The sequence below is a fragment of the Geospiza fortis genome, unplaced genomic scaffold (assembly GCF_000277835.1).
Source record: "Geospiza fortis unplaced genomic scaffold, GeoFor_1.0 scaffold162, whole genome shotgun sequence".
NCBI lineage: Eukaryota > Metazoa > Chordata > Aves > Passeriformes > Thraupidae > Geospiza > Geospiza fortis.
The window spans coordinates 8,895,222-8,910,540 of record NW_005054316.1 but is presented as its reverse complement, the minus strand read 5'-3'; the positions used below and the strand labels follow the sequence as shown (position 1 = coordinate 8,910,540).

General features: G+C 36.8%; 1 protein-coding gene across 1 annotated transcript in view; it reads right to left on the bottom strand.

The window, feature by feature from the left end:
- The window catches only part of SYNE1 (spectrin repeat containing nuclear envelope protein 1), a 241,632-nt gene that overhangs the window by 132,264 nt on the left and 94,049 nt on the right, over positions 1–15,319 (bottom strand). Inside the window, exons 54-63 of the mRNA XM_031056245.1 lie at positions 15,242–15,307; positions 11,818–11,954; positions 10,691–10,868; positions 8,512–8,694; positions 6,859–7,002; positions 6,379–6,534; positions 4,548–4,712; positions 3,271–3,443; positions 2,285–2,438; positions 2,005–2,148 (exon numbers count right to left, since the gene is read on the bottom strand). Coding sequence (XP_030912105.1) covers positions 2,005–2,148; positions 2,285–2,438; positions 3,271–3,443; positions 4,548–4,712; positions 6,379–6,534; positions 6,859–7,002; positions 8,512–8,694; positions 10,691–10,868; positions 11,818–11,954; positions 15,242–15,307 — 1,500 coding nt within the window. The remainder of the gene's footprint in view (positions 1–2,004; positions 2,149–2,284; positions 2,439–3,270; positions 3,444–4,547; positions 4,713–6,378; positions 6,535–6,858; positions 7,003–8,511; positions 8,695–10,690; positions 10,869–11,817; positions 11,955–15,241; positions 15,308–15,319) is intronic.

Sequence of the window (15,319 nt, the reverse complement as noted above, 5' to 3'; positions counted from 1 at the left end):
GAGGGAGGAATGCAGAGGTAAAAATACTTATCCCAGAAGATAAGTTTGTAACTTCTGAGATTTAGAATTTTGATCTGGGATTACTTTTAAATAACACCTTAGTGGTTAATAACAAAAAAACTTCCTTGGTTTTTACCACAATTTAAATTAACTTTGCTGAAGTGATTAATAAGCATATGAGCTTAGAAATTGCATTTTTTTATTTTACATGACTTTTTTTTTTTTGCAAATGGAGTTAGGAGTATCCACTATCTTAGGTTTGAAGATATTTGCAGTCCCTACAGAGCACAGTAAGAAACAGACTACAAGTCTTCTGTGTATGTGGGTGAGCAAGACTCAGCACTAAAATATTACCATACCTGGAGTACAGAAGGAAGGGTGTCATATATTGGCACAAGATTAGTCTTATTAAGTGCAAGAAAAATATACTACATGTAATTCCCATCCTCTAAGAAATGATGGGAATGGGGAACCAGGTTTTGATGGAGACAAGACAGGCTTCATTTGAGAGCAGCAGGTTCATAAAAAGACAAACACTTAAATACACCTATGAATCTACTATCTGCTTTACCTTCTATTTCTAACAGGTCTGTCTGGCAGGAGAAAGGAGGAAAACAGGAGTCCTATCACATCTTTTGCAAGGCTTGTCCATGCCCAGAAGTGGGAAGGGGGAAAGAGAGACAAGTTTTCTTGCCTCTCAACAGGGGCTTACGAAATTACAGCTCTTGGTCTGCTCAGACGTGGGCCATAAGTCCTTGGGGAATCTTATCACGTTTCCAGCCTGGCCAGAGGATCAGTAAAATATTTGAACATTCTTAACTTTCCAGCTATTTGCTTTGAGTTTTTAATTTCTTTCTCAGGGCTGATTGCACTATTAATACTTAACACTATCACAACAGCTGGGAACAGAGAAGCCCAGTCATCTGGAGAAAGAAGTAATGCTTCTTGCTACGTGAGGTAATATGTACAGAACTCTTGCCTCTGTGAGCCACCATCCATTTCTTCTCATTCCCATGCTGTTACTCTAACTGAGCAAATACAGGTCGCTTGTATAGCTTTGTGTAGGAGAAAAAGGTAATGACTAGGGCATCTCCATGGAATAGTATATTTACCAGCACTTCCCAGGACTTATCTTTCTCTCTGGCAAATCTGAGCAATTTTATTCACTCAAGCTCAAAAGAATAATGTTGAGCATGGCATTTTTTGCAGTTGTGGAAGAGAGGTCCACAAAAGACTGAATCACTTATGTGTTTGAAAAACTGAATTTTGGCTGAATTTTGAATTTTGTCATTCTTCATGACAAAGGCATCACTGAGACAACAAAATTCAATTTTACTACATTGCTATCCTGAAGCAAAGTTGGCTGTCTGACCATATGTTAGTCATTATTTAATTATCACAGAAGAACTTGGGTTAACTGGAGGTAATTGCCTAGATTTATCTCTATCACCGGGTCTTTTATTATTTCTTTTTTACCTTATATCTTACCTTAAACCCCATCCTGATCTTAATCTATGTCCTAATTTTTTCCAGATATACAAAATCAATATTTATCAGGAAATGTAGTACCTATTACACTTGTGTCAGTTTACTTGCTAATAAGGTTCATGCTCATTCATAAAATCTCTGTAGCTGCCAACCATTTGTGAATCACACAACTGACTGATAAAATTTATTGAAACCATACACTTATGCAAATCACAAGTCTGAAGATTTTTTCAACATTTCAGTCACACTGGGTAAAATTATATCTGTGCTGAAGTCAATGAGCCTTTTGACATGGAGTTCCTCAGACTGTTCTCCTGATTTTTAAAACCCTTCTGAAAGATCTGAAGCTCAGTACAGGAAGACAGATTTATTAATCACCCTAGTAGGTTTCTGTTACAATAAGTTACAGCTGTCCTCAAACTCTTAATCCTCATTTAACTGTAAAATAAATGATCAATGAAAATATCTTTTCCTTGTTGCCAGCTAAACAAGTAGTGCTATGAAGAAAAACTCTACCTTTGTTCTTTCTTTGAGGAACTTATACCTCTCCTGAAGGTCTTGCAGCTCAAGCTGAGCAATGTAGTGCTCAGCCATGCCCTTTCCTTTCACTTCAATAGTCTCCAACAGGCTGTTATGACTCAACACCTCTTCATTGAGTAGCTACAAAACAGAAAGAGAACATATAAAGGGCACCATGAAAACAAGACCACGGATTAATCTTGCAGTTAGACAGTTTGTTTTTTTTGCCTCTAAGGTGTTATGCACTTGTTGATGGTTTGTTGTAAATCAAACACACCTTTGCTTTGCTGAGGGCAGCTGTTTTTTCCCTCAGTTCAGCATATTGCCTTTCAGAAGCATTCATACTTGTTTCTACTTTGTCCATCCATCTGGAAAACTGATTAACATCTTCCTGGTAACTCGTCCATTTGGAGAGAGCTCCTTCAAGTTGACTGTAATTTAAAAATACATATTTTTTGTGATAGTGAAAGTTCCGTGCTATTTGAGCAGTGAGATATAGTCATATACAGATATTCTAGAATATTTTTATGAGAGAGATACATCACAAGATACGCAATTAAAATCCTACAGGTTTTAACTAGCAGTACTGTTTGACTAACAAAGAGAAATTAAGTTTTCCAAACCTGGAATATTAAGTAGATCTGTAATTTATGTAGCTGACACATTCTAGGTTTAGTAAATGAATTGCAACTGAAAGCATAAGACCCAGAATCAGAAATTTTCTGCCCCTTTACCTACATCAAAAAGTTGATGCATTCTAATGTTTAATTACCCTTGTTTCTTTAACTTGAAATATTTGCAACTACTGATGCTCCACCAGAGAAATCTCCATTTTTTCCTTTATATTTCTTTATTCTATCACTAGGAGCAGCACTGTTAGATGCTGTAATTCACAGTATGTTCTTTGGAATGGTAGCAAGTGGAAAAGCAGGCAGGATCTTGACAGAGCAACCATTAACGTCCACGAAAAAAATCTCATTTCTGAGAAGGTTTCAAAGCATCAAGTGCAATACAAAGTAAAATATTCAAGATGATGGAATCCAATTTTATGAGTACATTGACAATAAGTGTTAATAAAGCTTAGATCACTTGGAGTTTCCTCCCCTCCTTCTACTTCAAATGAATCTATCACAACTTCTAAGATTGTTTGGCATGTGCAATCATTTTACATGAATTTGACTCCTGAAGTAATAAAATTACTTTTCAAAAGCTTTGACAGTGCTTTGTTACTAAGCATCATTCTTGACCTCACTCCCTTTTTACCTCTTACACTGGATACAAGCAGACAGAAGAGAAGCCCAGCTGTCCTTCAGATTTTGCAATTGGCCTTCAATCACTGGTACTCCCTCCAGAGAAGTATTTTGCAGAACAGATTCTCCTCTTGCCAGAACAATTTTCATTTGGACTTCTTTTTCTTGTTTCACTGCTAGCAGGCCCTAAGAAGTGAGTAGATATATTTTATTTTTATCATTACCTGGCCATGAATATTCTAACTAGCTTTAATGGAACATAACCTGATCATATGCAGCAGCTTGTAGTGAATTGGAAGATGGACAGTGGGGTTCACAGCTGGGCTTCATGAAAGGAAGTGACTTTCAATGGGTAGGTTCAGGCTATTAAAAAAACCCCTTAGTCAACAGGAAAATTTTTGTGGAATCTGTGCAGGTACTTAGAGTATATCAGAAAAGGTATTGTCCAGTGAAAAGGCTGACATTCCAAAGAAAACATCACTTAGATGGAAAACAGGAGGATTCATTCATACAGACAACAAGATGTAATGCAAAGCTCTTCTACAGGGCTGAAATACAGTTCTACCACTCCAGGATATATTTGCAACATGACAGTATCAACAAAATCTGTCATCAATGTCAGCCTGGGGACTTCAGCTCCTGGAGTTGTGCAGTTGCAAACTCAGTTTTTAACACTATGTAGTCATGAAAAGCCTGAAAGCATGAACCCAAAAGATTCAATAAACAAAAGCCAAAACATAATTTTAGTATTATGCTACAATCTTTTGCTTTTTGACCTAGCCTTATAATTTTGAAGATCTTTGGCTCAGAATCCAAGACATCAATAAAATGAAAATATTGTCTTCTAAATAATGCCCTAAATAGAATCTGTTATCAGCAGATGCTATTTTCTTAACTGTTGTCACCATTTTAAAAGCAAATAATTCTAGGAAAAGATTTGCTGGATCAACTGTATCACCAGTAAGATCTAGGTATATTGAAATACACTAAGCTAACAGAAGTGACTACCCTACTTCTTCCATTTAACCTTCATCAGCCACACAACATCTTTTGAGTACTTCAAGAATTTTCACATATGCAGTTGTCCATGTCATTAAGGTCCTTATCTACCTCTTAGAGAAAAGTTCTATTAACAAGCTCTTTCTGCTACAAAAGGAGTTACTTTTGAATAAACTGAAAATCAGCATCTGAACAACAGTTAATAGACTAATATGCAACAACTAAGTATCCTATATTTGTATTCTTCATATAGATCAAAAAAGAGCAAGTTTTGGACTCATGCTTCCATACCTCTAGTTTTAACATCCGGCTGTCCAGAACACTCTTGTCTGCAGTAGGATGAGAGTAGGAATCCAGCATGTGAACTGCATCAGCTACCCAGTCCTGGAGGTCCTTGACACTCTGTGAGAACTGCTGGTGCTCTGCCACAATCCTGTCCATTCTGGAAACTTTCTCCTGCAATTCATACAGCAATTAGCACCAAGAGCTATTTAAAGGATACTCCCCATACCAACTCATGTACTTTACAATGAGTCTCATCAATCATACAGAGAAGTTTGCTTCATACACTGATAATTACAAGTACACTTAAGCATGGAATGGATTTTGCATTCACACACAAATGAATTGTCCAAACATAAAATACAAATTAAAATCTCAGAAATGTACTTTTTTATTTTCTAAATCTAAAGCTGCAGTTTTCTGGTTTCACTTTTTCTTAAACATCTGGTAAACTACATCTAAGCTCCATGTCAGTGTTGCAGTGGAAGCTAACTTGTGAAATCAGCCAGTGCAACAACAGATTTAAGCCTGAGAAGCTACACCATTGCAGCAATTTTGCTTTGTTGATATTTGGTAAAGACCTGTTTTCCTCAACGACTCTCATTGGTAAAACAATTCTTCTGAAAAATCACTGACACTCATACAAATCAAAAACAAATGCTGTAGTTACATTGCTAAAAGGCTTTGAGGTGAACAAGAACACAAGGCAGTGTGTGTTTTTTCCACTGTGACAGAGAACTAAAGTCGAGTCAATTTAACAGGCCTTGGAAATTACTGAGAGGGATCTTCCTCAAGATCCTTGGCTATCCAAAAGGTTCAGGGTTTCTCTAATAGGCTGGACCATATGTATCCTGCACCTTAGACGACACCTGCTCATCCTGACCTCTCCTACAAGTTCTGCTCACATAAGCCTGTGTCAGCAATTCATTCATTTTTCACTTTCTCATTTTGCAGACATGAAAATTTATTATGGCCATGCATACAATCATTTTCAATAAGTCAAAGATATGCTTTATAATTGTTACTTCTACAGAAAAAGTAGGAATTGCCAAAGTAGCAATCCCTTAAACACAAATGCTTTCTGATTTGAATTGCTATTCAAAAACATATTTTCTATATCCTTAATCATTCTAGTTACTGTAGCAACTATAAGCCTATATCAAGCCTTCTTCATGACATGAACTTTGAGAAGAATAAAAGTCTTAATATGGAGGTTTTCTTATCTGTCTCCGCTAGAGAGATGGTAGAACTATTAAGAGGTGAAGTGTGTGAAGCTGCAAAAAAGAGAGTTATGTTAAACTCTCAGTTCTTGTGCTGATGGTTTAAAATTTGGCCTATGCCTCCCCTTGAACATTCAAAAACAGCTTAAGAGGTAAATTTTTTTTAGAAGACCAATCTATTACTTTTAGCTGAAAATAGTTACAATGCCAATAATCATCATTATAGGATAAAACAAAATAACAACTTGTCTGCATCCTGTATTTTCTAGAAAAAAACTCCACCTCTGCTAATTTTTGAAAAATACCTCTTTCAGATGCTGCTTATTACAAAACTGTCTTCAGTGCTTGAAAGAATCAAAATCAAGTCTGATTATTGAATAATCAGGAGGGATTTACTTCTTAATCAGTACACTTTAAAATAATAATAATAAAAAATCACAGTTACATTTTGTTGACAGTCCCTACTCTTCACTCCTATAAGTCAATGTGAAAGACAGAATAGCTCAGACATATCACAGAGCAGGCAAGCAAGACAATTGCAGTGTTTCACATTTCAGTCTTCATTTTTCCCCACATACATCACAGGAGTTGCTTAGAAGAACATACATTGGATGCATTACCTTTGTCAGATTGCTTAGAGTAAGATACTGAGAAGACAACTGAGACACTCTGCGCATAAAGCTTTTGCTGACAGCTTGTTCTTCCCACAGCTGCTGAGCTTTCTCTTTTAGCCTGTTGAGCTGATGCTCGTGGCAGCTTATTTCCTCAAGGACAGACTGTAAAGCACAAGCACAGTAATAATAAGAGTGGGTGCAAGAAAGCAGGAGATGGTGAAGCATGAAGGTGCCATGAAAAATAGAAGTGACATATGGCAAGTTTGCTGAGACAGGCACACAGTTACAGCAATGGAGCAGCATGTCAGAAGAAATGTGGAGATGGAAAACTTGATGGAACAGGATCATCAACAGCAAACCTCAAAAACAGTTCCCATCTTATTTAGAGGTCAGGATGCTAGAATGATTTAGCTTTTGTAAGTAACCAATGAGGCCAAGAGGATGGAACGGGAAGGTCTGGCTCTGTTAAGAGCCCTTATAAGTCACCTGCAGCTTTTGTTGTTCTCTCCTCTTGGAAGGAAGATCATGGAGCCGACTGCTACTTCCTTGTACTATCTTCTCAGTTGTGGTCAGCCACTCCTGCAGAGGCTCAGCAGTTGCTTCAAAGTCCTTCATCTGGATCTTTAAGCTCTAGGAAGGCATGCAAATTTCTATGAATAGTCCCAGTGCACTAGACATAACTAATTCATAACACACAGATCAAGTACACAAAAATGATATATAACTGCAGGCAAAATATACAAAACTCTTCAAATAAATTACACCAGCTCTGCCTGTTCTTATCCCACAGACACCGAAATAAAAGTTTGATAGGGCACACTTTTAGAAAGCAAAATAGAAGCAACAATATACTACACAGCTGAGGGAAGGCTGAAACAAATTTCTTTTGATTGTAAAGCTTTACAGATTTTATGAGACTTGACTTAATCTAATTCCAGTTTGCATAACTAAGGTAGTGTGAATAAAGGCTAATTTGGGATGTGAGTTATCTAATATGTGACTCCAGTCATTGACATTAAGTCCTCCTTAAATGGGCTGCTAATGTTTCTAGGTAATGTCTAAATTCAACCCAGTCCTGGGGAGCATTTCTGGTTATATTCTTTTTATAGAGTAAAATTTTGGTCATAAGAAAGTGCATTAAATGCATATGACAGCATTCCTTCAAGGTCTGCATACTTTTCTTGCAGGCTTATTCCGCATTATTTAATAAAACAGCACCTAAAATAATTCACGTGGAATATAAACCTGAACAGCATAGCTCCTGTGCCCTATTTATTTTAATGTATTTTTCCCCCAGACATTCAATTTTCTTTTCAGCTACACCCGTATCGCTTAAACATCTGAATAAAAAACTAAGCCTGTGAGACTGAAAAATCCTTGACTCAAAAAGACTAACCTCTGAGAACATCCTCTTTCCACGGCAACCTTGAGATTGAAAGGTTAGTCCTTGCTACCTGAGAATTTTCTTTGAAATGCTTTCCTACATAATGCATTAAGTGTATTTAAACTTTTTCTCACCTGTCTAGGCAGCATTGGTTTGAAATAAGAATGCCTAGGAACTTTAATTCTCCTATTCTATGTAGGGAATTTCAGATGAGACATTTTGACCTTAAAACCTATGACCTTAAAAAGTTTATGATTTTAAGATATTCACCACCTACTGGTTGAATTGTGAGTTCTGAACAGAGAAAGGCACTTGCACTTAAAAAGTTGCTCAATTAAATAAGGACATTTCACTTTTGCAGTAAGAGAAACAACATTTACATACCCTACTGGGACTATTCAATAAGCAGCTGTTTCAGAAACCTGTACTAAAACCATTTTTCAGAAAGAAAATAGGTTTTAGAAACCCACTACATTTGATGAGACTACTGAATTTCAGGAACTGCTGTCTTTGATTTTGAACAACCCCTTGTGCATGAAACACCATATTAAAGTGAAATCAGGTCATAAAGATAGCAGAAGTAAACAAAAGTAAAATGCAAGCAGAAGAGTAAGACTTCTTGAAAGCATCTATTTCTTCGTTCCGTCACATAGTAAACACTCACAGATATATACAACATCCAAACTGTGCTGTTTGAAGTAGAAGCAAAGAGGAAATTTAGAGCCAGTCTTTCCTCACTGTAACTGGTTCAATACCTCCAATGCAGATTTCTTCTGGTGGAGTGTGGTGACAAAATTTTTCCAATCTTCTTTAGCAGCAGCAGATTTGTCCTGGATAACTTTAGCCTTTTCCTTTGGTAAAACAGAGCATAGCAGTTCTCCTTTGGATGCCATCAGGTTTAGCTTTTGTTGCCCATTCTCACTTTCTGATAAGAATTCCTAAAAATAGTAATAAAAAAAGCTAACTGGTGAACTTTGAGTCCCAATAAAGTCAAGCTGCTAGAAAATTGATCAGTGATGAGAGTTTACTGTTTCTGCTTGCTAATGTGCTGACGTATTTTCAGTAAATTCATTTCAATCTTGTTTGTATTGATAGGAGTTAGAGATAACAGCTACTTGATCCAGAAATCAAAGTGTCTGAATAATACACATATTGAGACTCCAGGATTACCTGTATTTTCCATACTTCATGAGACAATTACTACTGATTTAGTTGGGTAATATATTCCCTCAAATACCACTAGTACAGAAAGTGATAAAAGTTTCATTTCAGGGAACCGTTATGCCAACAGAGATAACACAGGAACACCCTCAGAGGCACACACTGCACCAAACCCCTGCCCATGGGCAAGCTCCAGCTGTGCTGGACTTGCCCTGAGCATGTGGTGGTGTGGGCTGATGCTCAGAACCTGACCAATGTCCAATCTGTGTGATTTATGCCTCTGTATCCTTAATTTACCTTCCCTGTTTAGAAATATTAGTCTTCACAGAAATCTTGCACAGTGCTGATGTGCAATAAGTTTGTGGAAAAATGCAGGTACAACAATTATACAGAAATGTAAGGAAACAGACAGATTGTAAAATTCCAATTTATTGGGATAATCTCTTTGTAACTTATTAAAAAACTTTGTCAGCATTTAGGACTCAAAGAAATTCAGTAGTCTTTTATAGAAATATTTTAAACTGTTATTATCGTGATTATGTAATACACATAATCATTACGTTACACCCATGCTCAGGAGTAACAGGCTTGATACCAAAATTATTAGGTCAGGTTCTGATTCTGTGTTACACAAGAGGTCTTAGTGGAGAATGTAAAGGGTCTGTTAACTTTGAGATACTTGGACTATAAATTCTGGCTATATTAAAATGAAACATATTGGTGACCTAATGATGTAAAATGTGCTAACAGACAGAACATTAACTTTCAAGAAAAAAAAATGTCAGGTTTATACAGGTTAGCAAGACATCTTTAGAATTCCTAAAGCAGTCCAAAAAAAGTTTATTTCACCTAAGGCAGCTTTCAGAGAGAAGGAGAACAAGGTATGGTCTTATATTATGAGGGGGCTGTAGTGATTTTAAAAAAAGAAACCCACTGTTGAAAAAAAACCCAGACTTGCTAAAACATTTATATTTAATGTAAAAAATTACCAGGACTTTTCCCCCTTCTGAAGATATTCTCAACATGATGCAGTCAAATATTTGATATATCAAGACTGCATTATTTGGACTCCTTAAGCAAAGGAAAGTGAATATAGCAAAATTAGGAAGAGGTGATTTGGCTTTTGGTGTTTTCTAAGAAACAGTTATGAATTTCTTCTGTTATATTATCTAACTAAAGGTATAACAGCCTCATTAAATAATTCTCATTTTGTTAGTTTCAGTTAAAATTATAGCTATGTTCTATTAATAAAATAACTTTCTTTCATTTGATTTATTAAAATATACTTTCAACTGTCATTCCTTTCCACAGAACTGTTTGGGTTTATTTTATGTTTATGTAAAAAATATTCTTTTTAAATGCCTGCTCCCACTGCTTATAATTTAACTCTGCTCTTGTACCATAAGGACTCCACTTTCATACATGATGAAAAGTATTCACTTAATTGTGAAATAACTCCAGGTACTAAGACTCCATTCTGGTATCATTCTGATTTACAGTACTCTCCCACCTAAAATATATTTTTCTCACATTATAAAAAAGAAACAGGCAAGGAAAACTATTACGAGACATAACTACCTACAAACTGTAGCCCAGTAATTAAACTAAACAAAATAGAAAAAAAAAAAGTGTTTATTTCTCTGCAATGAGTCACCTTTAGTGATTAACAAAATTAATTAACAAAAGCAGTAATTAATCAAAGAAATAAATCTGAGTTGTACATGAAATTGATTTGGTCTCCCCTAGACTAGTATTTTACTGCTATAAAGTTACCTGTATTTTCTGCAGACTTGCTGAAGCTTCACTGATGTTTTGAGGCACGTCAAAACATTTGGCAGTGGTGACTCTTGCATTGACCAGCCACTGCTGAAAGTCCCTGAAAGCCGTCCGAAATCTCTGCTGCAAGATCTGCTCTTTGCTCTGACATCCTTTTGAAGCTTGCAGGCAGAGGCTGGGTTTATCACATCAGGGAAGAAGAAAAAAGCGAGGGAGGGAGGGAGGAAGGGCAGGACTCTGTTAGGTGACAATGCTATTATTTTGTTCTCTGAAACACAATGGTAAGGGTAGGTTAACCTGGATTCCTCCTACCAAATTTATGCACTTAACTGAGGAACCAGGAAATCCATTAGAAGCTTTCAGTTCTCAAAAGTGAAGCATGTAAATTGGGACATAGCTGTCACAGATATGACAGGTACAAATGTTTCCACAGAATGACTCAGTGCACCTAAGCATCAATGTATTCTGCAAGCCTCTTTCTCTCACTAGGGAGAGGGCACAGGACTACAGTGAATAAAATTCTAACTTCTGTGGCTCTGTTTAGTCCACAAGGTTATAAAGGATCAGTCTTAGTAATCACATCCTCCTGCAGCTACAGAAGCCAGAAGCTATAATCTCCTGCAAGAAACAACAGACCCTTCTGTCTGAAATGCAGGTGTCATACTCCAAAGTAAATCAGAGTGACTCGAGAGAAAGCAAGCAAGCAAATGCTACCTTCCCTAGCTAGTTCCTGCTTCAAGACACCAACTAAACAAAGAAGAATAATAGGAAGAACGCAATCAAGAAAAATGTCTGAATTAGCTGGTATAGTTCATTTTCCTTCAGGCAAATAAGACATCCTACTACCTCACTTTTTTACAATGACTCCTGTAATATGTCAGGTATAGATGTACATTTAGTTTCAGCTGAGTTTAGTGGCATAGCCTGGCTTCAAGAAAAAAAAATTCAAAAAAATCAAATTATTGCTTTGCATAGCTTTTGTTGACACCAAAATCAAAATATTGATTCTAACTATTGCACGTGTCTGTCTCTAGTTCTAAAATTCTAATTAATGGTTCCCTTAAAGACAGCTCATCATCCCCCACACACACATGAGATAAATTCTAAACAAGATTAATGCATACCTGTTATACTCCTTAATCAACCCTGAAACTTTTGAAGAATGAGTACTTAAATCCCTGGAAAATCTACAAAGATCATTCAACTGAGTTTTGATCTCATCTGTCATTTGTTCAGACTTTACCAGAGCATCCAATGTTTCCTGTTAAAATAAATGAAAAATATTGGTGAGTAAATATAAAAAAACACCACAACTTTTTAATCAAAGTTTATCAGAATTTAAATGAATTAATTTAAGATCTATATGTTTAATTTCAAGAATATTTTAGCTTACATACCTTATTTTAGCTTACATACCTTATTTATACCTTACATACCTTAGCATACAGTACCTTATTTGAAATTATGAGCTTCTAGAGACCAAGTTTCTGGATGCCCCAACTTCCTTAGCTCAAAATATTCTTGAAGCCCATTTTAAGATATAAATTTCATTCTAATAAAGCAACAGTATTGTCAATTAGCTGTACACACATAAAAGTACATACATTTGGAGAATAGAAAATGGTATGTGTTTATATAAATATAATTATCCTGTTGACTTGAGTTTAACAGGTTCAATTAAAATTTTTTGAGCTGTATCCAGAAAGTTAATTTATGCACAAAGCTTTTTAACAGATTCAATTCAACTCTTTTCACACATGACTTCATAATTTTAAAGTACAGCTGCTCACAACCATGTCAGAGTAACTGGGTTACTGCCTGTCATTGATGCACTGGAATGGTTTGTGCCTTGGAGACAGTTAAGCCAACAAAACAGAAAAAGAGATTTTGTTGGCTTGGCTTGCGTCACAAGGAGAGGTGTGATAAGTACTCCAACAAAAACAGTGCTTGATGATGTCCACAGCATGTCCAATGCAGAATCTGCCAGCTACTCCAGCATAATGAGCAGTGCAGACTTGGCTCCTCACCTCACTAGGAACTAAATTCTTCAGACATTCCTCTCAGGCTAACAGCAGAGGTCCTGCCATGCAGGCAGACCAGAACATTTGGCACATATAGAATAGTTTGGCTAAAGTGCCAGTCTGGAAGAAACTTCCAATATAAACTTGAGAAACAGATCATATGAAGGTGAAGATAGATTTGAACAGAGACCTAGAAGTGGGAGGTAAAGATGCCCCCAAAACACATTTCTAAAGATGCATATATACATGTGTGTGTATGTATATATATATATGTGTGTGTGTATTTATACATATATATATATTTATACATACATATACAGAAAAAAAAGAGGATGATTAAAATATACATTGTAAAGAGTTCTGCACAAAATTGAATGTCCAGGAAAACTACAAATGATATTTTGCTGCAGCAGATTTTCAGGACTCCCCTGATTTACATTATTCATTATAATATTATGGACTATCTTCTTTGAGCTACTCATACACCAGAAATCTCTTCAATCATGATTAAGAAATACTTGAAATAGTCACTTGTTTCAGTGCCATATAAAGTAGCATTTGAACTAAGTAATTATGTAAGAGCAATAATGCTTAGAAAAAAACACTAAATACTTTTTGCTTACTTTACTTACAGTTAAACTACTGAAACCATTCTTTTGAAAAGTATTAGAAAGTACACTGCAATGGGCATTACCTAAACACAGGATGTCCCAAATTGCCAAGGGCAGGAATCACCATAATGAATTGCTGACAGCCCCTTTTTATGTAAAGAAAGCATCTCTTAAGACTAACACAAGGTTATAACTACCTGTTTTCAGTACAATTTTTCAGTTTCAAATAACCTACCTCAAAAACTACTAAGAGGTAATTCTGATTACATACAGCCTTAGGCACAGCCTACTAACAAACAGGATCAATAACTTGCAAAACAGGGTAAATTTAACTATGGCATTTTTCCATATAGTGATATCACTGTTGCAGCCAGTTGGATTTAATATTGAATCTGACAATTACAAAAATAATTTGCTGAATTCCAAGCACAAAATCTGTTGCTCTAATGCTGCACATACCCAAGGGAACAGAGCTTCAGTATAACAGAGTAGCAGAATGATCTTGCTAATTCTACGAATTAGGAAATGCATTTTTAATTTGTGGCCTTGGCTAACATGGCAACAGAATCACTGTGAGACAATAGAAATGGAAGCTGCAGTGCTATTTTTTATTCACAATAGGGCCTTTCCCTGGGGTCCAACAGTGAGAAGATTACTGTCACATTTTTTCTAACTATAAATAAAATTGGGTAGTGGGGCTATGCATAGTTACCTCATGAGATGCTTCTGCATCTTCCTCCTTAGCCAAACTTTACAACTGCCTAATCTGAGTGTTCTTATATAGAGCTACAGTACATACATATATATACTACCAATAAAAGCAATAGCCTTTCAATTAAATACTTCTCCATTTATGAAATAAAAAATGCCTGGTGTCTTACAATCACATGGGTCTGTTTCCTTTTTAAAAACACATATATATGGAATATTTTGCATATTTGTACAATTGTTTGCTTCATCTTAATGCCCTCATTGTTACTCCTACAGACACGTAATGGCACTCAAGCAAGCAGGTTTCGTAAATCCATGCAAGGAATTCTGTGCAAGAGGAAGCCACAGAAATAACTTGGCACAGACCCTGCAGCAGGAGATCAATAATCTCAGTTCAAAGAAAGGTGTTCTGGGGCTTTTTTGAACATGACTTCAGTCAAGGGGTCAGAAAGTAGGCAATACACACCTCTCCCCCTCTACTGAAACTGCTTTACTGCAACAGAAAGAGAAATACTCTGTATGTTTCATCAACATCTGAGATTCATTGCGGTTGAGATACAAACATGTATCCTGAATGTTGCAAATATGTGTATACATCTACATGGAGGAGCTGTGATACATACATGGGAATCTTTGCTAGGTGAAAATCAGGAACAGAAACAACCTCTATTTCTCTCAATTCTACTGCATTCCAAAGCAAAGCAATTAGGAATTAGACCCATTTCCTGATTAACTTCTTTAAATACTGGGCAAGAGCTCAACGTGCATAACGTAGAGGATATTTCAAGGAAAGTATACGCCAACTACATTCCTGACAAATTTTAATGGCACCAGTTTCTTACTTGGCTTTCAGGAAAAGCTTCACATTTCCTCCATCAAATGCTGTTCTGGCTCGAACCACTGAGCAACTTGGAAGCGCAGCCCAGAGCCGCTGTGCCAGCTCCTTGTCTTCCTCCCAGGGGCGAGCCCTGGTTTAACACCTAAAATCCAGGCAGTGTTTGCTAAGCCTGGTACAGCAGGGGCCAAGGGAGGGACGTGTTCTGCCAACACCGCTCGCTGTGATCAGGGTAACACAAAGAGTTTGGGAAGTCGGGCTTTCACAGAAAAACCTTCCGCAAGTACTGATGCACTGGATAGTCCCGCTTGGCGGAAGTTTCCCGCCCGCGGTGACCACACATCTACATGGAAAAGAGACATGCCCTTACTTTCTCCTTGCGCCAGCTCTCCCCCACCTCGGCGTCCGTGCTGCGGCTGTCGGCGGGGGCCAGCCCCTGCGCCCAGGC